Here is a 24,020-nt window from a genome sequence, read left to right as displayed (position 1 = left end):
TTTACTGGACTTTATCTTCCACTAAACGCTATTCACATTATTCCCTTCATCATTTATCTGTACAGTATGGATAGTTCGATTGTAATAGAAACATAGAAAATAGGTGCAGGAGGCCATTCGGCCCTTCGAGCCAGCGCCGCCATTCATTGTGATCATGGCTGATCGTCCCCTATCAAGAACCTGTGCCTGCCTTCTCCCCATATCCCTTGACTCCACTAGCCCCTAGAGCTCTATCTAACTCTCTTAAATCCATTTATTGTTTTTCTGCTGACTGGATAGCACTCAACGAAAGCTTCTCCCTGTATTTGATACACCTGCCATTAAACGAAACTGAAACTTAAACTCAACTCAATAATGTCCTAATGTAGAAACAAGGAACTGCAGATGGTGGTTTACAAAAAATGACACAAAGTGCTAGAGTAACTTAGCACGTCAGGCAGTTCTCTGGAGAATATGGATAGGTGACATTTCGGATTGGGACCCTTCTTCAGACTGGGGTTTGGCGACCTGAAACGTCAGCTATCCATGTTCTCCAGAGATGCTGCCTGACCCTCTGAGTAACTCCAGCACTTTGCGGGTTTATTTTCCCCTCATAATGTCCAAGTAGTTTCCAGGCATCCCCTGGTGTTTGAACATGACTCTGAAGCCTGCAATCCCCATGGTCAGTTCCTTGTCTGTCGCCTCTCCTCTTTTGTGAATCACGAGCGGTGGATGTAACTGAAATAGGATCTTCTGGCCCTTCGCTGGACTAGTTGAGAACATTCTTACTTACTTCCAATGCAAGAACTCTGCAGCTGCCAAGGCAACAGGTCTGTGCGCGGAGTAAACAAAATGGTACAACTGTTTGCAGTCTTCTGATGACAAGGCTTCGTCACAGTTCCTGCAGCAAAACAAGGTACAGGCATGATTAGGCCAAGTCTGTGTTGTAATTAGCAAATATCCTATAGCGGAACAAGATAGATCAGTCAAGTCAAGTCAAGTTTATTCGTCACATACACATATGAGACGTGCAGTGAAATGGAAAGTGGCAATGCTCGCGGACTTTGTGCAAAAAGACAAACAAACAAACAACCAAACAAACTACAAACAGAATCACATATTCTTTTACATATTAAATATTGTGGGCGGAAGGAAAAACGTTCAGTAAAGTTAGTCCCTGGTGAGATAGGAGTTTACAGTCCGAATGGCCTCTGGGAAGAAACTCCTTCTCAACCTCTCCGTTCTCACCGCATGGCAACGCAGGCGTTTGCCTGACCGTAGCAGCTGGAACAGCCCGTTGCAGGTCTCTCATGATTTTATTGGCTCTGGAGTTGCACCTCCTGATGTATAGTTCCTGCAGGGGGGCGAGTGAACTCCTGCTAAATGCAATGGGCTGACGTGTAGTACGCAACGGAACGGAACGTGGGCCTTTTTTTCAGCCATTTCCATAACCCAGCCCGGCCCGCAGTGTAATCAACGTTGCGGGGGAACAGTTTGTGTTAATAAATTAAAATTCTGAAAATTAGAAGATTTTTACCAAATAACTTTTACTTTTACGAGGATGTTTCCGTAACCGGCTTCCGTCTCCGCACTAGTATCTTTGCTCCGCTATGGGATCTTTGGTGCGGAGACGGAATCCGGTTACGGAAATGGGGCTGAAAATTACCCATGAATCTGCCCATGACTGTACTATGTTTTTTTCGTCGAGTGATCTATCTTGCTATAGGATCTTTGGTAATTAGCACTTTTGGTTAAGTCCTTGTAACCTTCTGTAGCCATTACAATGTGCACGGGAATTAAATTGCTACCTACAGCTAGGTGTGCGGGTCGAGGTGTTAGAGAGGTGGGTCGCTGGAGGCCTGCAGCAGTCGGGGGGAATCGTGTGGTCCGGGCGCTGCTGGAGGCTCCACAGAGGTCGGATGAGCGTTTGGATCGGACGCTGCTTGCAGCGGCAAGCAATGGCAACGGCCTGGAGCGGTGGTGGAGGGCATCGCCAGGCCAGGCCAACAGCATCGCCAGGCCAGGCCAACCCTTGCAACTCCGACCCAGTGCCACCTCCAGGGTAACGGGCCATTCAAACCAAGACAAGACTCTGTACTCTGAAGAACTTTGAAACTTGGAGGGCCAGAAACGTGACAACTCTTTGTGTACTGCCTGGGTGAAGTCTGCTATTCTATCACAAAAATTGTTGCATTTTTGTACCTACCTATGATTGTGCTTATCTATAATATGATTTTACCGGACTGTATGCAAAACAAAGAATTTCACTGTACTTAGGTACATGTGTCAATAAAGTATCATTGTCATTGTCAATGGTATGTAAGTGCCCTCACCCTCTAAAGTCTCTCGGGTAAAATTGGATGGTGAGGAGTGTATAGGAAGGAACTGCAGATGCTGGCTTAAACCGAAGATAGACACAAAATGCTGCAGTAACTCAGCGGGACAGGCAGCATCTCTGGAGAGAGGAATGGGTGACGTTTCGGGTCGAGACCCTTATTCAGACTGAATGGTGAGTAACTTGGTCAACTGGTTTTCCACAGGGCAGAAGGGAATAGAAACTATATTGAAGAAATATGCTCCGAGCATGAGCAAGAACATGTGAGATTGTGTCGACAGTCAATGGCTGGTCTATTATTATATTTGAAATTAAAAACAATTACAATCAGGGGGCGGCACGGTGGTGCAGAGTTGCTGCCTTACAGTGTCAGAGACCCAGGTTCGATCCTGACTACGGGTGCTGTCTGTATGGAGTTTGTACGTTCCCCCCCTGACCTGCATGGGTTTTCTCCAGGTGCTCAGGTATCCTTCCACACTCCAAAGACATGCATGTTTGTAGGTTAATTGGCTTTGATAAAATTGTAAATTGTCCTTCATGTGCAAGATGGTGTTAGTGTATGAGGAGATCGCTGGTGTCGGTGGGCCGAAGGGCCTGTTTCTGTGCTGTATCTCTGAAGTCTACAAAGTGTTGCACATCATGGAAAATGTACAGGTCTCTGGTTTTATTTAACCCGTGACCGATTCTGACCTCGGCTGCTGCTTGTGTGGAGTTTGCAAGTTCACCCTGTGACCTCGTGGGATTCCTCCCCCATCCCTAGAACGTGCGGGTTTGTAGGCTAATTGGCCCTCTGTGAATTGCCGCTTGTATGTCGGGAGTGGATGCAAAAGTGGGTTAACATAGAACGAGTGTGAAATTGATGCTCGGCGTGGAGCCGGTGGGCCAAAGGGCCTGTTTCCATGCTGCAGTTTAATTTAGAGATACAGCACGGAAACAGGCCCATCGGCCCACCGGGTCCGTGCCCCCCAGCGATCCACGCACATTAACACGATCCTACACCCACTAGGGACAATTTTTACATTTACCAAGCCAATTAACCTACAAACCTACAAACAAGATAATTTCCTCCCACTTTGGAGTGTGGGAGGAAACCGAAGATCTCGGAGAAAACCCACACAGGTCACGGGGAGAACGTAAAACTCTGTACAGACAGCTGTACGTAGTCGGGATCGAACCCGGGTCTCCGGCGCTGCATTCGCTGTAAGGGTTCGCCACCGTGACCGATTACAATTAAAACTCAATTGGGATAATCCCCATTTTGTCAGACAATAATAAAGAGGTAATTACTCACTGCATCATGAGAGTCAACACCTTAATTGCTTGTACGGCCACTTCACTTTCTTTGTCCAATATCATTGACTTGATCCTATCCTATAGAACAGGAATGTGACAAGGTATAACTAACAGGTTTTCAATAGTTGATCTAAAAACCCCCTTCCTAAAAACATCAGTGAATAGGTCTCCACTGTCGTGATTACATAAATTGTCATTTAGTGTTCAAATAATAATCCAATGATTGAACATACATTAATAAGGTAATTTTTGTAACTTTGTCAGTGCCAAAACTTGGCGACACTTGTGTGACACTTGTGTGACACTTGTGTGACACTTGCGTACTGCCTAGGTGAGGCAGCACACAAGTAAACCTAGGTAATACGACATGATTTTACCGGTTTGGACCCAAAACAAAGCATTTCACTGTACCTAGATTCATGTGACAATAAAGTATCATCGAATCATTAATGATTATTTCTAAAATACACTTTTTCATTTGCAGCTCATGCACAGATTAATTAATGGTACGCACTAACACACGAGATAGGCTCAAAAGGCTGGAGTAACTCAGCAGGTCGGGCAGCACCTCTGGAGAAAAGGAACAGGTGATGTTACGGGTCAGAACCCTTCTTCAGACTGAACCCTTCCAGTCTGAAGAAGGGTTCCGACCCATAACATCACCTGTTCCTTTTCCCCAGAGGTGAAACCTGTCCCGCTGAGTTACTCCAGCATTTTGTAGCTATCTTCGGTATAAACCAACATCCTCAGTTCCTTCCTGCACGCTAACATACGAGGATCTACCATGTGGATAGTCCACTACTTAGGACTGAACACATTGATGGAGCGATAGGATGAAGAAGATGTCAACCTTCATCTCAATATTACTTTTACCACAGGAAAATATCCCTTCACAGAAATGTTATCTGAACCACATAAGGATATTTTGGTGGTGGATCGGTCAAAGGGTTGTGGCTTAACAGAGCATCCGAAAGGAGAAGGGGGGACATGGGGGGAGATCCAGAGCTAAGGGTCAAGGTAGCTGAAGACTGGGACCCAACTGTGGTGCCATTAATTTGGAAGTAACTAGGAGAGTTCCAGGGATGAAGGGAGAATTATTCTCAGAGATCCCTCAGGATCACACAGGGCGGCACGGTGGTAGAGTTGGTGCCTTACAGCGGCAAGCACCCAGGTTCAATCCTGACTATGGGCGCTGTCTGTACGGAGTTTGTACGTTCTCCCTTTGGCCGCGTGGCTTTTCTCCGGGTGCTCCGGTTTCCTCCCACATTCCAATGACGTACGGGTTTGTAGGTTAATTGCCTTCAGTAAAAATTGGAAATTGTCCCTAGTGTGTGGGGTAGTGCTAGTGTACGGTGGCGGTTGCTGGTCGACGCGGACTATGTGGGCCGAAGAGCCTATTTCCACGCTGTATCTCTCTATAGTAAAGTAAATCAAGTATGACTTAGTTCCACTCTGGTTTTGTGGGTTCTGAGATGGTTGGTGAGGTCAATAGGAGAATCACAGATTATTCCACAGGAGAGGTGAGGGGGTGGTGGTGGGTGGGGGGGTGGGGGGGTAAAGTGATGATTGGGAAGTTTGTGCAATAGTCTGCTCCATCCGCTATTTCTGCTGTGCCTCTGCATGTTCCTACTGCAACGCCTCAACTGTAATGTCTCAATGCCATCCCGAATGCTCCTTCTCCACTTTAAGCAGTCATGGGCTAGAGATTGTTGGGGTCAATGGGGATGTTGCACTTCTTGGAGCAGAGGTATGAACTTTTACCTCTGTCTATCTGCAATCTCTTCGAGAGCTCGGAAAAGGGTGTCTTTCTCTGGAGACTGGTACGACCAACGTGGCCTGCCCAACAGGCGCGATCAACAGCGACATCACAGGAAGACAGGGTGGTGACGAAGGTTGTGTTTTTTTCTATATCGGGGGGGCCTAGATCAGTCCAGGCCTCCCGATATCGGAAAAGACAGAAAAGTATTGGAGTAATGATTTTATATGTACGTTATAAATAAGAGGATAACCAGGGAGAAGGTAGGGCTGCTCGTTGATAAAGGAGGGAATCTATACGGACTCACCTTGAAGCGACAGGTGAAGAGATCCATCTTTGTACAACACTCCTTGTCAGAGTACAGGTTCACCAATCCAATCAGGCATTTCAATCTCACGTCACTTTGCTTGAAAAGAATGATAACGTCAATGTTAGGAGGAAAGTAGTCAGGGAGCATTTTGCCTTCAAAGTAGATTTGATAACCTGAATGTCAACGATGTCCTTCCAGCCTCACATTTCACTCCATTTCTGGAGTAGCTCAGCGGGTCCAGGCAGCATCCCTGGAGAACGTGGATAGGCGACGTTTCGCGTCGGAACATTCCTCCAGACTCATTGTCGGGGGACGGGAAAGATGGCTGAGAAAGAGAGGAGGGGCAGGACAGAGCTTTGTCGGAAGGTCGGAAATAGGTGACCACTGGAGGGGGGTGTTATACCCCGTTCCTGCCTTCTCCCCATATCCCCTGACTCCGCTATCTTTAAGAGCCGTATCCTGCTCTCTCTTGAAAGCATCCAGAGAACCGGCCTCCACCGCCCTCTGAGGCAGAGAATTCCACAGACTCACCACTCTCTGTGAGAAAAAGTGTTTTCTCATCTCAATTCTAAATGGCTTACCCCTTATTCTTAAACTGTGGCCCCTGGTTCTGGACTCCCCCAACATCGGGAACATGTTTCCTGCCTCTAGCGTGTCCAAACCCTTTACAATCGTATATGTTTCAATAAGATCCCTTCTCATCCTTCTAAACTCCAGAGTCTACAAGCCCAGCCGCTCCAATCTCTCAGCATATGACAGTCCTGCCATCCCGGGAATTAACCTTGTAAACCTACGCTGCACTCCCTCAATAGCAAGAATGCCCTTCCTGTTAAGTTTAGTTTAGTTTAGACATACAGCACGGAAAAAGGCCCTTCGGCCCACCGAGTCCGCGCTGATCCCCGCACATTATCTAGGGACAAAGTACACACCAGGGACAATTAACAATTTCACCGAGGCAAAATTAACCTATAAACCTATGTACGTCTTTGGAATGTGGGAGTAAGCCAGAGCTCCTGTGGAAAACCCACGTGGTCACGGGGAGAACGTACAAACTCCACTCAGACAGCGCCCGTAGTCAGGATCAAACCCGGGTCTCTGGCGCTGTAAGGCAGCGCCTCAACCGCTGCGCCATCATGCTGCCCCAAAAACTTTTCTACCACCGAGTTTAACAATTGCCAACCTTATACCCTCTCCATCTCTGGCCTTGTCCAACAATCTGCCCTTCACCTCTCTCGATGACCACAAACCGGAACTACCCAAACAGCAGGACGCCACTTCAGCCGTCTACTTTGAGCCTATCTATCCCATTGTAACAAAAAAACGCTTTTGCATAAACCCCCCCCCCCCCGGAAAATCTAACAGCATTCAAAGAGGGCTGCGAGAAGGAGCCATGTTGGACGGGAGAATGAATCAGTGTCCAGGCAAGGACCGGGCAAAGGACCGGTGAATATTATAGATTGACTCACTTTGTCATGCAAAGTCCACCCCACATATTTCAAGTAGCTGTCAGTCAGGAAGCGATCGCTGCTGGTCTTCATCCAGATACCTATTTCCTCGATACAAATGGCTCTGATTTCAAACAATGCATCACTGCGGGTAAATGGGAATCATATTCACGATGAATGACTGCACCGTGCTTGCGTGTCGCTTAAATGCGACAGTCCAAAATTTAATATATATGTATATTACATGTTATGGAGAGACGGATGCAAAGACAGATAGCTCGGCAGATGTACAGTCAACCCTCATCGATACAAACACTTCAGAGTTGGGCCAAGCCTTAAAAAATCTTCAAACAAGTCTTGTTTTGATTGCAGGGGCAAGTTTTTTTTTTCACACAGGGGGAGGTGGGTGCCTGGGACAAGCTGCGAGGGGTGGTGGAGGCAAATATACGATAGTGGCGTTTAAGAGGCTATTAGATCGGCACATGGATGTGCAGGGAATGGAGGGATATTGATCGCGAGCGGGTGATATTAGTTTATCTTGGCATCATGTTCAGCTCGGACATCATAGGCCGAAGGGTCTGTCCTTGTGATCTCAAGTTCAAGTTCAAGTGAGTTTACTGTTCTATGTGGAAATAACAAAGATGCTGATTGTCACTCAAAGGGGCACAAAGTGCTGGACTAACTCAAAAGGTCAGACAGCATCTCTGGAGAATGTGGGTATGCGACGTTTTGGTTCAAGACCCTTCTCCAGACTGAAGCGCCACTCTTCTTCAGACCAAAACGTCACCTATCCATGTTCTCCAGAGATGCTGTCTGACCTGCTGAGTTACTCCAGCACTTTCTGTCCCTCTATGGCTCCATGTTCTATCACCTGTTGCTCTCCAGGATCTGATGAATGATCAGACCCAAAATGCTGGAGTAACTCAGCGGGTCAGGCAGCATACCCGGAGAACATGGATAGGTGACATTTCGAGTCGGGACCCTTCTTCAGACTGATTGAGGTTAAGGTGGAGGGGGGGGGGCGCAGGGGGATGAGGGAATGGGGGGGAGGGGGGGAAGAAATCTGAAAGAAGGGTGGGGGCAGGACAATGTTGTGTGTGAATGTGTGTGAGTGATTGGTGGTGGTCGGAGGGGCCGTAGGCGCAGATTGGCAGCCACGCTTCCGTCAGTCTGCCCCAGGGCAGCTGTGGCTACAGAAGTAGCTTACCACCACCGAGTGTGACTGAGGAGTGAATGAATAATGCGATGTAAAGCGCCTTGAGTATTAGAAAGGCGCTATATAAATCCCATCCATTATTATTATTATTATTGTTATAAACCAGGGTCCCGACCCGAAACATCACCCGTCCGTGTTCTCCAGAGATGCTGCTGCGTTACTCCAGCACTCTTTGTCTTATTTTGTAAACCAGCATCTGCGGTTCCTTTGGGTCTCCGATCAGTGAACTCTGAACTTTACGTTGGTCATTAACTTCACTTTAAACGGGCTGCCACGTACCAACGTGGAATTAGCGAGGAAGAGGGTGTTGGGGTGAGGAGAATAAAACTGACAGCAGTGTCCATTTCTGACAACCCTTTTCTGCGGCCCCTTGCACATCCTTAAGGCCCTGTCCCACTTTCCCAAGTTACTCACGAACTTTCCCGAGTTTTCCTCTTCATTCGAATGCGGAGAATTACGGTAATAGCCATTCGTAGGTACTCGGGGCTATTTTTTTTAACTCGTGGATATTTTCAACGTTGAAAAAACGTCCTGATGCACTAGTTCCTACGGCTGGCATTACGAGCCGCTACGAAACATCTAGGGTCTCCTACGAACTCGCTACCGACATTACCCGACATTCCCCGAGTTCAAATCAGGGGGAAAACTCGGGAGTGTTCGTAACTCGGGGAAAGTAGGACAGGGCCTTTACTTTACTTTTTACTTCAAAGATACAGCACGGAAACAGGCCATTCAGCCCACCGAATCCACACTGACCAGTCACCCACATACACTAGCACGATCCTACAATCTAGGGACAATTTACAATTTCACCGAAGCCAATTAACCTACAAACCTGCACTTTGGAATGTGGGAGGAAAACGGAGGACACCCGGAGAAAACCCACGCAGGTCACGGGGAGAACGTACAAACTGCGTACAGGCAGTCACGATGGAACCCAGGTCTCTGGTGTTGTAAGGCAGCAACTCTACCGCTGCGCCACCGTGCCACCTTACAATACTACGGTACTAAGGGAAGATTTAATTTCAGCTCCTCGTGCAGTCGTGGAGTCGTGACAAGTCCACCACCTTGGACCCTTCATGAAGGATGATTAATGGGCCAAATTCCACAGGCTGGAGAGAATCTATGTAAAGTGGATACAGTCTAACTGCACCCATAGACACATGCAGGTTTGGTTCCCTGCTACATTGTGAATGGCAGCTTGAAATTTATAGTGATTGGAATTATTTATTTTGTTCTCTACGCCGGGTATGGTCCTTGGTTAGAATGTTTCAAAAACATCATTCTTCCTTGTGATGGAAATTCTCCACCCCCCATCCTCCCCCCCCCCCCCCCCCCCCCCACCCCCCCCCCCGAGCTCCAAGGATTAGACCACGTCCGTGGCTGCAACAATTCTCCGCCACAATATCCGGCCCAACATATTTCCCTGGAGAGAGACTGCAGAGACTTCTTCAGTGTGTGTTCCCCAGGGAATCTCCTCGACAGTGATGGAGTTCGAGGCTCCAGATACAAGCACGTCAAGGTCAAGGCCATTCTAGAGAGAGGAACATCTTCCTGTTCCATACAATTCCCTCACATATAGAACTAAACATGCTTCATCGCTTATACATTTATTTTAATGTTATTTTTTCCTGCATTGTTTCAGTGAGCTTGGGTACCGAAGGTACAAAAATCCTTGCTCCCAGAGAGTGGAGATTCCCTCCAAGCCGTGCAAACTTACCGATATCGATGGACAAAGATTCCTTTAAAAATGGCATCCATCAGGTTTTCAATATTCTCCTGCTTCTCTAAAATCTGCAAGAATAAAAGTAGTCTGTTCAGTTCAATTTATTTTTATTGTCACGGGAACAGAGGTGAAAATTCATGTATGTTGTCTTTTTAATGAAGGATGGCAGATCAATTTCCCCCCTGGGATAAATAAAGTTCTATCGTATCGTACAGTGTTAAAGCAATTGGTTGCGTGCTAACCAGTCAGCGAAAAGTCAATACATGATTACAATCGAGCCATTTACAGTGCATAGATACATGGTAAGGGAATAACGTTTTGTGCATGGTAATGTCAGCAAAATCTGATCAAAGATAGTCCGAGGTAGATAGTGGTTCAGGACTGCTCTCTGGTTGTGGTAGGATAATTCAGTTGCCTGATAACAGCTGGGAAGAAGCTGTCCCTAAATCTGGAGGTGTGCGTTTTCACACTTCTATACCTTGTGCCCGATGGGTGAGGGGAGAAGAGGGAGTGCCCGGGATGCAGATTGGCATTGAATATGCTGCTGACCTTGCCGAGGCAGCGGGACTAAATATTCATTAGACCCTGAGAAAGGAAAAGAATCTCAGCTCACATTCACCGCGTGACCTTGCAATAAAATAAAACACTTGGCTCTTGTATTTCCACGCAGTGGGTGCCTGAGCAGTGGAGGATCCTGCAAGGCAGAACCCAGGAACATCTCTGCACCTGAGGTTCCTACCTCTGGTCAGATTTCCCAACCTATTGCACCTTTCTTCCATTTCCTCATCTCCCTTTATAACGGATCCAAGGGCTTGGACCATTATGTGAGTTCAAATCCCATGAAAATGGACGGTGGGAAATGCAAATAAAATGTAACTAAACTTGGAATTAAAAGAAACGCTTTGAGTCTGAGGATTTTTGAGTTTGAGAAATAAGGGACAGAAGTTTAGGGGGAACATTAGGGGGAACTTCTTTACTCAGAGAGTGGTAGCTGTGTGGAATGAGCTTCCAATGGAAGTGGTGGAGGCAGGTTCGATTTTATCATTTAAAAATATATTGGATAGGTATATGGACGGGAGAGGAATGGAGGGTTATGGTTTGAGTGCAGGTAGATGGGACTTGGTGAGAATAAGTGTTCGGCACGGACTAGAAGGGCCGAGATGGCCTGTTTCCGTGCTGTAATTGTTATATGGTTATATGGTTATACGAGTCATTGCGACCATTGGTGTCATCAAAAAACTCATGGGTTCCCCAATGTCCTTCATGGAAGGAAATCTCCCATCGTTACCTGGTCTGGATCATGTGTGACTTCCAGACCAAGAACCAATGGCCGCAGAGTTTGTACAGTTCGGAATCAAGCCCTCCCGCCCACATTGTCCATGTTGACCCAGATGGCATTCTGCGCTAGTCCCATTTGCCTGTTTTGGCCCAGAGCCCTCTAAACTCTAACCAATCTTTTAAAAATCACCATTGTATCTGCTACAGATAGCAATGTGGTTGACTCTACACTCTCTCTGAAGTGTCCAGGAAAACACTGTTCAAAGCAAATGAGGGATCAACAATGAATGCTGTCCATGCCTGGGAAGTCCATATCCCATGAACAGATAATAGCCAAGTGGCCATTCAACCTGAGAAGGCGTCCCATCAAATGCTGCCTGATACATAATGATGGCCTTTTGTATTTACATTCATTCTTTGACGGTGGATGTTGGGAGAAAGTAGCGTTCATTGTACTGTCTCAGTTGGGACGTTGTCAGATGTCATTTTCTTCTTGACCCCATTGCAAGTAATGCTTTCTGACATTAGCTGAGAGTCAACTAAAGCAGTGTGAGTGTAAAGACACCAACAAGCCAAATGTGTAAGAAAGAACTGCAGATGCTGGTAAAATCGAAGGTAGACACAAAATGCTGGAGTAACTCAGCGGATGAGGCAGCATCTCTGGAGAGAAGGAATGGGCAACGGTTCGGGTCGAGTCTGAAGAAGGGTCTCGACCCGCAACGCAAGGACACCTGGTCTACTTCCTGAGAGAACCGCCAGTTTTTAAGATTATCACTTGGTTTTCATTCAGTCTAGTTTTAGTTTAGAGATACAGCCTGGAAACAGGCCCTTCAGCCCACCGAGTCCACCCTGACCACGCTTACCCTAGTTCTATCCAATTCACAGAAGCCAATTAACCTACAAACCTTCACGTCTTTGAGTGTGGGAGGAAATCGGAGCATCCGGAGAAAACCCACGTGGTCACAGGGAGAAAGCACAAACTCCATACAGACAGCCCCCGTAGTCAGGATCGAAACGTTCAGACTGATGTAGGATTTCGACACAAAACATTATCTGTCCATTTCCCTCCAAAAATTAGTCCTTAGACTATTGATACAGAGTGGTAACACGCCCTTCGGCCCAACAAGACTTCGCCGATCAGCGATCCCTGTACACTAGGGATAATTTTCAATTTTACTGAAGCCAATTAACCTACAAACCCGTACGTCTTTGGAGTGTGGGAGGAAACCATAGCACCCGGAGAGAACCCACACGGTCACAGGGAAAACGTACAAACTCCGTACAGTCGGCACTGGCCATTCAGGATCGAACCTGGGTCTCTGGCGCTGCTAGGCAGCAACTCTACCGCTGCGCCACCGTGCCGCCCCAGACCCGCTGAGTTCCTCCAGCACTTTGTGTTTTGCCCAAGATTCCAGCATCTGCAGTTCCTTGTGTCTCCTCCAACACTTTTGTTTTTTAGTCAAGTGGTTTTGTTTAAGGCGCAGGAGGGGAACACCAAATTACATTTCCACAAGGAAAAGGGAAAATAAGAAATCTTCCCACCTCTCCCTTCTTCCGCACCAATGCTTCCAGTCCACGGTTGTGGCTTCTGTTACTCTTCTCCACTTCACACTGCCGTTGGGCATTGTGTAGCTGTACCCTCAGACTCAGAGACACGTTGATTAATGCCGTCATTAATTTCATAGCTAGAAAGAACGGGAAATCCCCAATTAAAATGAGCTTGGTAGATGCAGACGCAACATCAAGGACCTAACCACCAGACTCTGTACAAAATGGCCTTGAGATATCATGGTCCAGTCACGTACGGGTCCACCACCGATTATCCGGCATCCTTGGTTCCAGAGCCTTTCTGGATTATTCGTTTCGCCGGAACAACAGAGGTCGTGGCCTCCGAGAGGAGTCCAACGGTACTGGAACGGTCGGCCTAGGCCGCCGGGGAGCCGAGATACCGGCCTACTAAGTCAGCCTAAGAAGCCGGCTTTGGAAACGGATCTGCCGGCTCTGGCTGGCCGGAGTTCCAGAGGCTTGGCCGCAGGGGGGTAAATTCAATCAGCCGTACAAGTCGTATAGACAGCACCCATGGTCAGGATCGAACCCGGGTCTCTGGCGCTGAGAGGCCGCAACTCTACCGCTGCTCCGCCGTGCCCACCCACCGATTCTCCCACCCTTATGGTGGGAAGTTTACGGTGTGCGTTCTTTACTTCTTCCTGTTTTGTCTCAGGCGTCCCTGGATGCTTCCTGACTTCAGGAAGTGAGCGGGCAAGATCATCTCTGACCCCTCTCACCCTGGCCACAAACTCTTTGAATCACGTCCCTCTGGAAGGCGACTCCGGACTGTCAAAGCTGCCAGACATAAAAACAGTTTTTATCCACGAGTAGTTGCTCTACTCAACAGCCAAAAAACTGTAGGCTCCCTTTGATCTGGTATTTTGTTGGTTCACATAGAAACATAGATAGAAACATAGAAAATAGGTGCAGGAGTAGGCCATTCGGCCCTTCGAGCCTGTACCGCCATTCAATATGATCATGGCTGATCATCCAACTCAGTATCCTGTACATGCCTTCTCTCCATACCCCCTGATCCCTTTAGCCACAAGGGCCACATCTAACTCCCTCTTAAATATAGCCAATGAACTGGCCTCAACTACCTTCTGTGGCAGAGAATTCCAGAGATTCACCACTCTCTGTGTGAAAAATGTTTTTCTCATCTCGGTCCTAAAAGATTTCCCCCTTATCCTTAAACTGTGACCCCTTGTTCTGGACTTCCCCCAACATCGGGAACAATCTTCCTGCATCTAGCCTGTCCAACCCCTTAAGAATTTTGTAAGTTTCTATAAGATCCCCCCTCAATCTTCTAAATTCTAGCGAGTACAAGCCGAGCCTATCCAGTCTTTCTTCATATGAAAGTCCTGACATCCCAGGAATCAGTCTGGTGAACCTTCTCTGTACTCCCTCTATGGCAAGAATGTCTTTCCCCAGATTAGGAGACCAAAACTGTACGCAATACTCCAGGTGTGGTCTCACCAAGGCCCTGTACAACTGCAGTAGAACCTCCCTGCTCCTATACTCAAATCCTTTTGCTATGAAATGCTTGATCAATGGTGTTTTATCATCAATGTTTTATTATTATGAATGTTTAGTGCTTTCTGAGTCATTCGTAACTGTCACTGTATGTCATGTTGTTACTTGTGGGCGGAGCGCCAAGGCAAATTCCTTGTATGTGAATACTTGGCCAATAAACTTACTTACTTATTTACTTCAAGACAACTTGAAATACTCTCACCTGCGAGCGTACTTGTATGTCGGAATGCCCGCAATTGAGAATCGGAGAGGCCGGCAAGCAGGGAGATGACTGTGTCCATCAGATATTCATCGTGTATGATGGTGTACTGACAGTGCTGAATCAACACAGAGATAAATTCACAGAAGTTGGGCTTGAACTTCCTCCAATAGGGTCCCGTCATTGTCAGTGGATAATCCCCACTGTCCTGTCGAGAAAACAGGAGATAACAAGGATCAGCTAATGCAGAGGATGAAGTGACATCTCAACAGTTAGGACACACTGGAGGGTTTAGTTTAGTTTGGGCACACAGTGCGGAGTCAGGCCCTTCGACCCATCGAGTCCGATCCCCGCACACTAACACTATCTTAGTGTCGAGAGATTGTCCTCGGGACAATTTACAATTACACCAAGCCAATTAGCCTACAAACCTGTACGTTTTTGGAGAGTGGGTGGAAACCGGTGATCCTGGTGTAAACCCACGCAGGCAAACGTACAAACTCCATTCAGACACCACCCGTGGTCAGGATCGAACCCGGGTCTCTGGCGCTGTAAGGCAGCAACTCTACCGCTGTGCCGCCGTGCCACCACATGTTCTCCTCAGCAAGAAATAAGTTTGAGGGGACGTTTTTCTCAGAGGTGTACAAGACAATGGCTGGTGCGGACAAAGTCAAACTGTGGATTGATCAGCCATGATCACATTGAATGGCGGTGCTGGCTTGAAGGGCCGAATGGCCTCCTCCTGCACCTATTGTCTATTGTCTAAACTCTAAAGAAGTTGGCCCCATTCACAGACGGTTCAATTACCAAATTATTGGATGCAAATTTAGCATTTGGACAACGGTTACCACAAAGGATACAAGGAAGAGGAGTATAAAATGAAACTTTTCTGTTCAGGGAGTGGTTTGGGTGTGGAACCTATTGGGTAACTGTCCAGATTCTGGGACTGTTTCTTCCAGCTGTTTCCAGATTCAGGGACAGTTTCTTCTCAGCTGTTACCAGGCAACCGAACCATCCTCTCATTAAGTAGAGTGTGATCCTAACCTCCCACATACTCCCATTTATACTGATCCTACAGTAGTCCCACCAAATCCTACTCCTGCCTATGCTTTAGTACAGCTCTCCCAAACCATCTCTTCACCTTCCTCCCTCCAAGTTGAACAACCTCAGCTTCCCCAATGTAAACTAAAGGGCCTGTGCCACGAGCATGCGACTGCATGCGGCAAGCGCGACCAAACCAGAAGCGGGGGCTGCGCGGAGGTTTCGTGAGTGACATGAAGTTCGAGCGAAGTCCGCGGGAAGTTCGCGCGTGAGGTACGGCGTCGAGGCGGCTGCGGGCCGGCAGGCCGTTGCCGCGCGGAATTTTTTAACACGGTCACTTTTTTGGAGCCCCGCGCGATGTCGGGACCAGCTCCGTACAACTCCATATGGCTCCGGCGATCGAAGTGGGACCGGCCCCGCGAGGACGTACGGCTCAAGCGACCACGTTAGGTCACGCTTGCCGCATGGAGTCGCATGCTCGTGGGACAGGCCCTTTATCATTCATCCTTGGGTCCATTCTGTAAACAAAATGTGTGGGATGGAACTGCAGATGCTGGTTTACACCGAAGATAGACCAAAATGTTGGAGTAACTCAGCGGAACAGGCAGCATCTTTGGATGGAAGGAATGGGTGACACTTCGGGTCTCGTGAAGGTCTCCAGAAGAAGGGTCTCGTCCGAAACGTCACCCATTCCTTCTATTCAGAGATGCTGCCTGTTCTGCTGAGTTACTCCAGAATATTTTTGCCTCCCATTCTGTAAACCGTTTCTTTACCATCTCCAGGAACTTTGGTTCAATCTTAGTTTAGAGATACAGTGCGGCAACAGGCCCTTCGGCCCACCGAGTCTGCGTCGGCCAGTGATCCCCGTATACTAATACTACCCAGCACACACTAAAGACAATTTACAATTTCACCAAAGCCAATTAACTTACAAATCTGTACGTCTTTGGAGTGTGGGAGGAAACTGGAGCACACGGAGAAAACCCACGACCTTCCTAGATCCCGGTGATAAAAACGGGATGCAACATTCCAGCTGCCCTGAAAACATTTTGTGTCTTTAAAACATCTAGTTCTGGTAAAAGCTCATCGAATCTCAACTTTCCTCTGCACTTTCCTCTGGTGTTGACTGACCTGCCGAGCAATATTTGCTTCCATTTAAATCACAGATCACTTCGCTAAACAGAAAATGGGAATAAACGCTTCCCCACGGGGGAAATAAAAACAGAGGTCGAAAAACAAGAGAACGAGTAAAATTCAGACATTGTCCTGATACCATTTCAAGTGGCCATGTGACATTCAATATCCAGGGATACACCATGAATTTCTTGTACTGTAACCCAGTCTCCTGTGGAAAGAAATAAAGGTTAGGGGGAATTTCAAAAACAATGCTATGTCAGTTTTATCTAAAGGGCCTGTCCCACTGTACGAGGTAATTCAAGAGTTTCCCCGATTCGAACTCCTAGAATTACGGTAATAGCCGTTCGTTCGTAGGTACTCGGGGCTCTCAGGGACATTTTTCACCGTGCTGAAAAAACATCACGAGTTACCGCATTTCCCGAGTACCTGCCGTTAGCGTTACGAGCCGCTAGGAGACATCCACGAGCTCCGACGTAGCCGCTACGTACATTCGACGTACTTACCACAAGTTTGATTTTTTTTAAACTTGGGAGAGCTCTTGAATTACCTCGCACAGTGGGACAGGCCCTTAAGAGTCTAATTTTCAATAAATACTTTTCAAGTTCTTTAAGGGTTTTTAGCTTTTAGTTTTTTTTAATTTTAGAGATACAGAAACAGGACCTTTGGCCCAACCCAGTTTGCACCGACCAGCGATTCCCATACATTAACACTATCGTACACACACAAGGGACAATTTACATTTACACCAACAGAGGACTGAAAAGACTAGGCTTGTATTCACTGGAGTTTAGAAGGATGAGGGGGCATCTTATAGAAGCATATAAAATTATAAAAGGACTGGATAAGCTAAATGCAGGAAAAATGTTCCCAATGTTGGGCGAGTCCAGAACCAGGGGCCACAGTCTTAGAATAAAGGGGAAGTCATTTAAGACTGAGATGAGAAAAAACTTTTTCACCCAGAGAGTTGTGAATTTATGGAATTCCCTGGCACAGAGGGCAGTGGAGGCCAAGTCACTGGATGGATTTAAGAGAGAGTTAGATAGAGCTCTAGGGGCTAGTGGAATCAAGGGATATGGGGAGAAGGCAGGCACGGGTTATTAATAAGGGACGATCAGCCATGATCACAACGAATGGCGGTGCTGGCTCGAAAGGCCGAATGGCCTCCTCCTGCACCTATTTTCTATGTTTCTATGTTTCTAAACCTGCACGTCTTTGGAGTGTGGGAGGAAACTGGAGATCTCGGAGAAAACCCATGGGGTCACAGGGAGAACGTACAAACTCCATACAGACAGCGCCCATAGTCAGGATAGAACCCGGGTCTCCAGCGCTGTAAGGCAGCAACTCTACCGCTGCGCCACCATGCCACCTGGTTTGTGGCTGATACAACAGAAGAATATAGGTCCCACATTCTTAGACACATCAAAATGATTTAGTCACTTCAAACATAGATATGGTGAATGCATGACATCTCTTGCAGATAAGGGGTATCAAAAACTAGAGGGCATAAGTTTAAGGTGAGAGGGGAAAGGAGTTCAAGGGGCAGGTTTTCCACACAGAGGGCGATGAGTAAATGGAAGGAGCTAACAAGGGGAAGTAGTTGAGGCAGGTTCGATAACAACATTTAGAAGACATTTGGACAGGTACATGGATAGGAAAGGATTAGAGGGATATGGGTCAAATGCAGGTAACTGTGTCTGACATAGATGTGGTCAGAGGCAGGCGTTTGGCCCACATCCTTCTAAATCTTATCCATGTACTTGTCCAAATGTTTCGTAAACGTTGCGATAGTCCCTGCAAATGCAAGAAGATGCATTCCCTTTGCGACACCAGTGTAGCTCCACTGCTGCATGGCCAGCCGTGACATTTGTCCAAGCAAGCTGTCCGAAGTGTCAGTTCTGATGGGAAACTGATGCTGATCCAGCATTCGCTCCCACGTCGTGTGTGGGGGAGAGGATTGAATATACAGCTCAGGAATGAAAACCGTGTTTTAAAATCAATCTCCAAAACCTTATCTCACCTCATCAAATTCCTCAGTCATTTTTCTCCTAATGTCAGGACTATGCATATTTTGAAAAACCTCAGCTGTAACCATTCCTGCGACAACAGGGGGAAAAAAAACACTTAGAATAAAATACATTACTTCAAAATATTCATGCATGAAATACATTACATTTTGAAAAACGAAATGTTCTCATAAAGCAGAATGTATAAATAATAGATTGCCCGCTCACAGACCGACCAGTGGACAGGAATCCAAAGTAACCAGATTAACCCATTGTGCCTGCCCCAGAGAGCTGTCACATTGACACATTCTGCATCAGAGACTCCAGTTCCAGTTTACTCTATTTCTCACATGTACCGAGGTACAGTGAAAGGCTTTTGCCTCCAATTCTAGGGAACTTTCTATTGTGCAACCCATCCAGATTTGGGCTAACAATCGTGGCATTGGGCCACTGCCCTGTCTCACATTCAGAATCATGTCAGTCTATTGTCACGGACACTGGGCTGCAACAAAGTTCCTTGTTCACATGAAGCTCACACCGGAACAGTACACCTGCTGTAATGATGAATGCAACAATAAATACAAAACTGATGCACTACAATGCTGAGAACTATATTCTGCAATCTTGCATCTTCCTCATTGCTCATGGAGTCACAGAGTCTCACACAGAGTCTCACACAGAGTCACAGTCATAGAGTCTGGAAACAGGCCCTTTGGCCCAACTTTCCCACACCAACCAACATGTCCCATCTACACTATAGAAACATAGAAACATAGAAAATAGGTGCAGGAGTAGGCCATTCGGCCCTTCGAGCCTGCACCGCCATTCAATATGATCATGGCTGATCATCCAACTATTGTACATATTACATAGAACATAAAAGAGTACACCACTATTGTTGGTGCCAAACATGATGCCAAGTTAAACTGGTTCATATCCCTCTGTAGCCGGCACTTCCATGTGCCCATCCAAAAGCCTCTTTAAACGCCACTATCGTATCCTCTTCCACCACCACCCCTGGCAGTGCGTTCCAGGCCCCCACTAATCTCTGTGTAAAAAAAAACTTGCCCTGCACACCTCCATTAAAACTTTCCCCCTCTCACCTTATAGTTTTGGATATTTCCACCCTTGAGTTTGAACCAATTGTATCTACGCATGGTATATCAAATCTGTTTGGGTAGCATGCAAGACAAAGCTTTTTACTGTACATGTAACAATAATACGCCTGAACTCAAACAGTGAGTGTAAAACAGCAAAATGATGCAAGATCATAAAAACTTAATTGAAGTACAGTGACGAATATCTGAATGAGATCTCGTTAAGAGTAAGAGTAAAGGGCCTGTCCCACTTGCATGCGATTGCGTGCGTTTGGCGTGACCAACCGGAAGTGGAGTTCACACGATGTTCGCGCTAAGTACGTGCTAAGTTCACGCTAAGTTCGCGCGTGACGTCATTTATATCATGCTTACCAATCAGCTGGGCAGGAGGCGAGCCGACTGAATTTGGGCGTTGCACGGCGTCGGGCGGTGACGTCATCATGCAACGCCATGCGCTAGGCGTACGCCATCAAGACGCTGCGTACGACGTCAAGACACTCCGGACGACCGCAATGCGCCTGCGTGCCAACAGGCCGTTGGCGCGCGAAGATTTCGGCCACTGCAAGTTTTTCGGAGCGCCGCGCGATGTCGGGACCAGCCCCGCACAACTCCGCGCTTCTAAGTGGGACCGGCCCCGCGCGGCCATACGGTGCCCGTACGCCTCAAGCGGCCACGAGGTCGCGTAATTTGCGAGCCAAGGTCGCGTAAGTGGGACAGGCCCTTGCGTGGCAGCACCACCGGGGAAGGGAATGTGAAAGAGGTGATGGATTCAGGGGTATGATAGCTGTGAGAAACAAACAATTCTGAAGTCTAGACATCCGAGGGCTCAAGATCTTCCATCTTCTCCCAGAAGGTAGGAGAGATGCAACACAGTGGTGCAGCGGTACAGATGCTGCCTTATAGTGCCAGAGAGCCAGATTTGATCCTAGCTACGGTTGCTGCCTGTACAGGGTTTGCACGTTCTCCCTGTGACTGACGGAGTTTTCTCCGGGTGCTCTGGGTTCCTCCCAGACATTCCTAAGACGTCCAGGTTTGTAGGTTAATTGGCTTCTGTAAATTGTGCCTAGAGTGTAGGATAGAGCTAGTGTATGGGGTGATTGTTTGTCGGTGTGGGCTTGGCCGGCCTGTTTCCACGCTGTATCTCTGGACTAAAGAGAAGAGGAAATAGTCAGTGTGACTGGCATCCTTGACAATACTTCAACCCTTCCTGGTGCAACACACTGTGGAGGGCGTGGAAGGAAAGATGACAAGCCTGTGATGGACTGGGCTGTGTTCACCACTCTCTGTAGGTTACGGCAATCAAAAGAATAGCAGCTGCCCTACCAGGCTGAGATGCATTATTTTAATTTTATTATTAAATCCTTGAAAACATTAGCGACGCAGTGGTGCTGGTTTCCGACGGGCACGTTGACGGACGCACCACACATCTCTGTCCTCCATGCAGCTGGCGAGCTCCTCTTTTGTCTCAACACATGCATCTTCCGTCAACGTCTTCAGCATCATCTTGCTTGGCCGTTCCCGGGTCACGTCTTCCATGGGTGGTTTCCCACAGCACAATCTTTTGTTTGCTGGTCATTTCTGGGCGACGGTGGCAGTGACCAGCGAGCCTCACCCTTCCACGCCTGATCTTCTCGGTCAGAGGTGGAATCTCCCTATAGAGCAGGGCGTTGGTGATGTGGTCCCTCCAACTGACATTTTCAACTTTTCTGAGCATTCGAGATGCATCCTGGCATTATAGACAATAGACAATAGACAATAGGCGCAGGAGTAGACCATTTGGCACTTCGAGCCAGCACCGCCGTTCATTGTGATCATGGCTGACATATACTTTCTGTAGCACATCTGAAGAGGATCGAGAGAATATAATGCCTGGTTTGAGACGTCAAATGGAGCGATGGAAAGAATCTCTACAGAACGGCCAACATTTTGGGACATTGTGACCATTTTGAACCGATGTTCTAGCTTCTGTTTTGGACCAAATATGGCAACATCAAATAGAATCTAATTCAACAAATTAGCCCACAAATTCAAAACTGGTTATTGGATAGTAAAATATGATACGATCCAACAACAGGGTCAAGATAATATTAGTTCAGAAGAGAGCTAGAAGACATTGAAGAGATATTGAGGGAAAATCCAGTAAAGTGCAGATGCTGGAAATCTGAAACAAAATCAGAAAGTGCTGGGAATACTTAGCAGGTCAGGCAGCATCTGTGGAAAGCGAAATTGAGTTTACGTTTCAGTGCAAAGTCCTTCGGTGGGAATAAGATGGAGCGAAAAAGAGAAAAAAGGGGAACATTTTCTCTCTTTTACAGGTGAATGTAACAGAATTTATACAATAGTCATCAAAAACTTTAACCTGCATTTAGACTAGTACCAACAATGCAGAGGATGGGTTATTGAATGTACACAAGATGCATTAGTATGTTCAGTAACTGACTAGGATCTGACTATGTTATGATTATTAGTATGCTCAGCAACTGACTATGTAATAAGAGAGAATTAATTAATAACGGTACAGCAGGCAGTGAAGAAAGCTAATGGAATGTTGGCCTTCATAACAAGAGGATTCAGTATAGGAGTAGAGAGGTTCTTCTGCAGTTGTATAGGGCTCTAGTGATAGATAGATAGATAGATAGATAGATAAATACTTTATTAATCCCCTTATTCAGGGGAAATTCTGACGTCCATGCAGCACACTAATAAAAAATACAACACAGTATTCATAAAGGAATTCAACACCAAAACATCCCCCCACAGTGATTCCCACTGTGGGGGAAGGCACAAAGTCCAGTCCCCATCCTCTTGTCCACCCATAGTCGGGCCTATTGAGGCCTCCACAGTCGCCGCCACGGCGCCCGATGTTCTCGCCGGGTGATGGTACTCCGGCGTCGGGAGAACCCCCAGCAGCTTGGGGTGCCAGGAACGGCCGCCTTCCCACCGGAGCCTGCGGCTTCCAAGCCACCAGACCACGCCAGACGGAGCTCCGCACACTGGTGATCTCGGCGAGATGTAAGTTCAAAAAAAGTTCAAACGTCGCAGCTGGCCGCTCCGCAGACCCGCGGCTCCACGATGTTTTCCTCGGCGGTCCCAGCATACTGGAGTCCCAGCGCGGCGACCCAGGAAAGGCATCGCCCGCTCCGCAATAGCGCTCCAGCGCTGCACTGCGGCCAACGCCGACGTTCTGCGCCGCCGCCAAAGCCGATGTTCTGGCCAGGTCCCCTCAGGGAAACGTCGCTCCCGGACCCGCTGGTAGGCCGCGAGGACAGGTCGAAGACGCTGCTCGGAGGAAGGCAACCCCTCCGACCAGGTAGGGACTTAGAAAAGCAGTTTCCCCCTTCCCCCCCACCACCCCCCACACATAAAAGATTTAGACCCCCTGACTGTACATTTAACGAACTAAAAATAATAAAAAAGAAGGGGAAAAAACGGACAGCTACAGGACAGGCAGCCGTTCAGGACAGCGCCTCCTCCGGTTTATAGTGAGATCGTATCTGGAGTATTGTGTACAGTTTTGGTCTCCTAATTTGAGGAAGGACATCCTTGTGATTGAGGCGGTGCAGCGTAGGTTCTCGAGATTGATCCCTGGGATGGCGGGACTGTCATATGAGGAAAGATTGAAAAGACTAGGCTTGTATTCACTGGAGTTTAGAAGGATGAGGGGGAATCTGATAGAAACATATCTATATTACTAAAAGCCTGATATTGACCGCTTTTGGCCCACTGTGCTGCGATTTCCAAGAGAACGCCGCCACCTACGACCGTCATTTTTGGCCACCTTGCTCAGAGCCCACGTCTGCCTTCCTGGACCAGAGGATTTTTCCCATCGATGAAGAATCAGAGAGATATTAATGTTTTTTTTTAATTCACCATTCTCTCTGCTGCCCCTGCTGGAGGGAGGGAGGGAGAGGGACTATAAAACCAGGAAGTGGTGTGCCTCACTCAGTCTCTGCAAGATGGAGGTCACGTCTCTCTGAGCTCTGAATAACACTGAACACATGTCTACTCAACTGTGAGTGCCCTTAATGTGGTTTGAAAATATGGTTGGTTTGAAGTTAAAAGGCACTGCCTGCAAATGGTTGTTTGGGGGGTTTGGGTTGAAGTAAAAAGGCACTCTCTCTCTC

At 47.4% G+C, this 24,020-nt stretch overlaps 1 protein-coding gene across 1 annotated transcript in view; it reads right to left on the bottom strand.

The window, feature by feature from the left end:
• Positions 1 to 24,020, bottom strand: part of LOC116974627 (cohesin subunit SA-2-like) — a 117,280-nt gene that overhangs the window by 60,015 nt on the left and 33,245 nt on the right. Inside the window, exons 6-14 of the mRNA XM_033023305.1 lie at positions 18,814 to 18,890; positions 16,933 to 17,004; positions 14,622 to 14,826; positions 12,881 to 13,023; positions 10,055 to 10,128; positions 7,140 to 7,263; positions 5,671 to 5,769; positions 3,606 to 3,685; positions 773 to 880 (exon numbers count right to left, since the gene is read on the bottom strand). Coding sequence (XP_032879196.1) covers positions 773 to 880; positions 3,606 to 3,685; positions 5,671 to 5,769; positions 7,140 to 7,263; positions 10,055 to 10,128; positions 12,881 to 13,023; positions 14,622 to 14,826; positions 16,933 to 17,004; positions 18,814 to 18,890 — 982 coding nt within the window. The remainder of the gene's footprint in view (positions 1 to 772; positions 881 to 3,605; positions 3,686 to 5,670; positions 5,770 to 7,139; positions 7,264 to 10,054; positions 10,129 to 12,880; positions 13,024 to 14,621; positions 14,827 to 16,932; positions 17,005 to 18,813; positions 18,891 to 24,020) is intronic.

The sequence above is a fragment of the Amblyraja radiata genome, chromosome 6, assembly GCF_010909765.2.
Source record: "Amblyraja radiata isolate CabotCenter1 chromosome 6, sAmbRad1.1.pri, whole genome shotgun sequence".
NCBI classification, from domain to species: domain Eukaryota; kingdom Metazoa; phylum Chordata; class Chondrichthyes; order Rajiformes; family Rajidae; genus Amblyraja; species Amblyraja radiata.
Note: the sequence above shows the minus strand (reverse complement) of the source record. Positions and strands in the feature narration are given on the sequence as shown.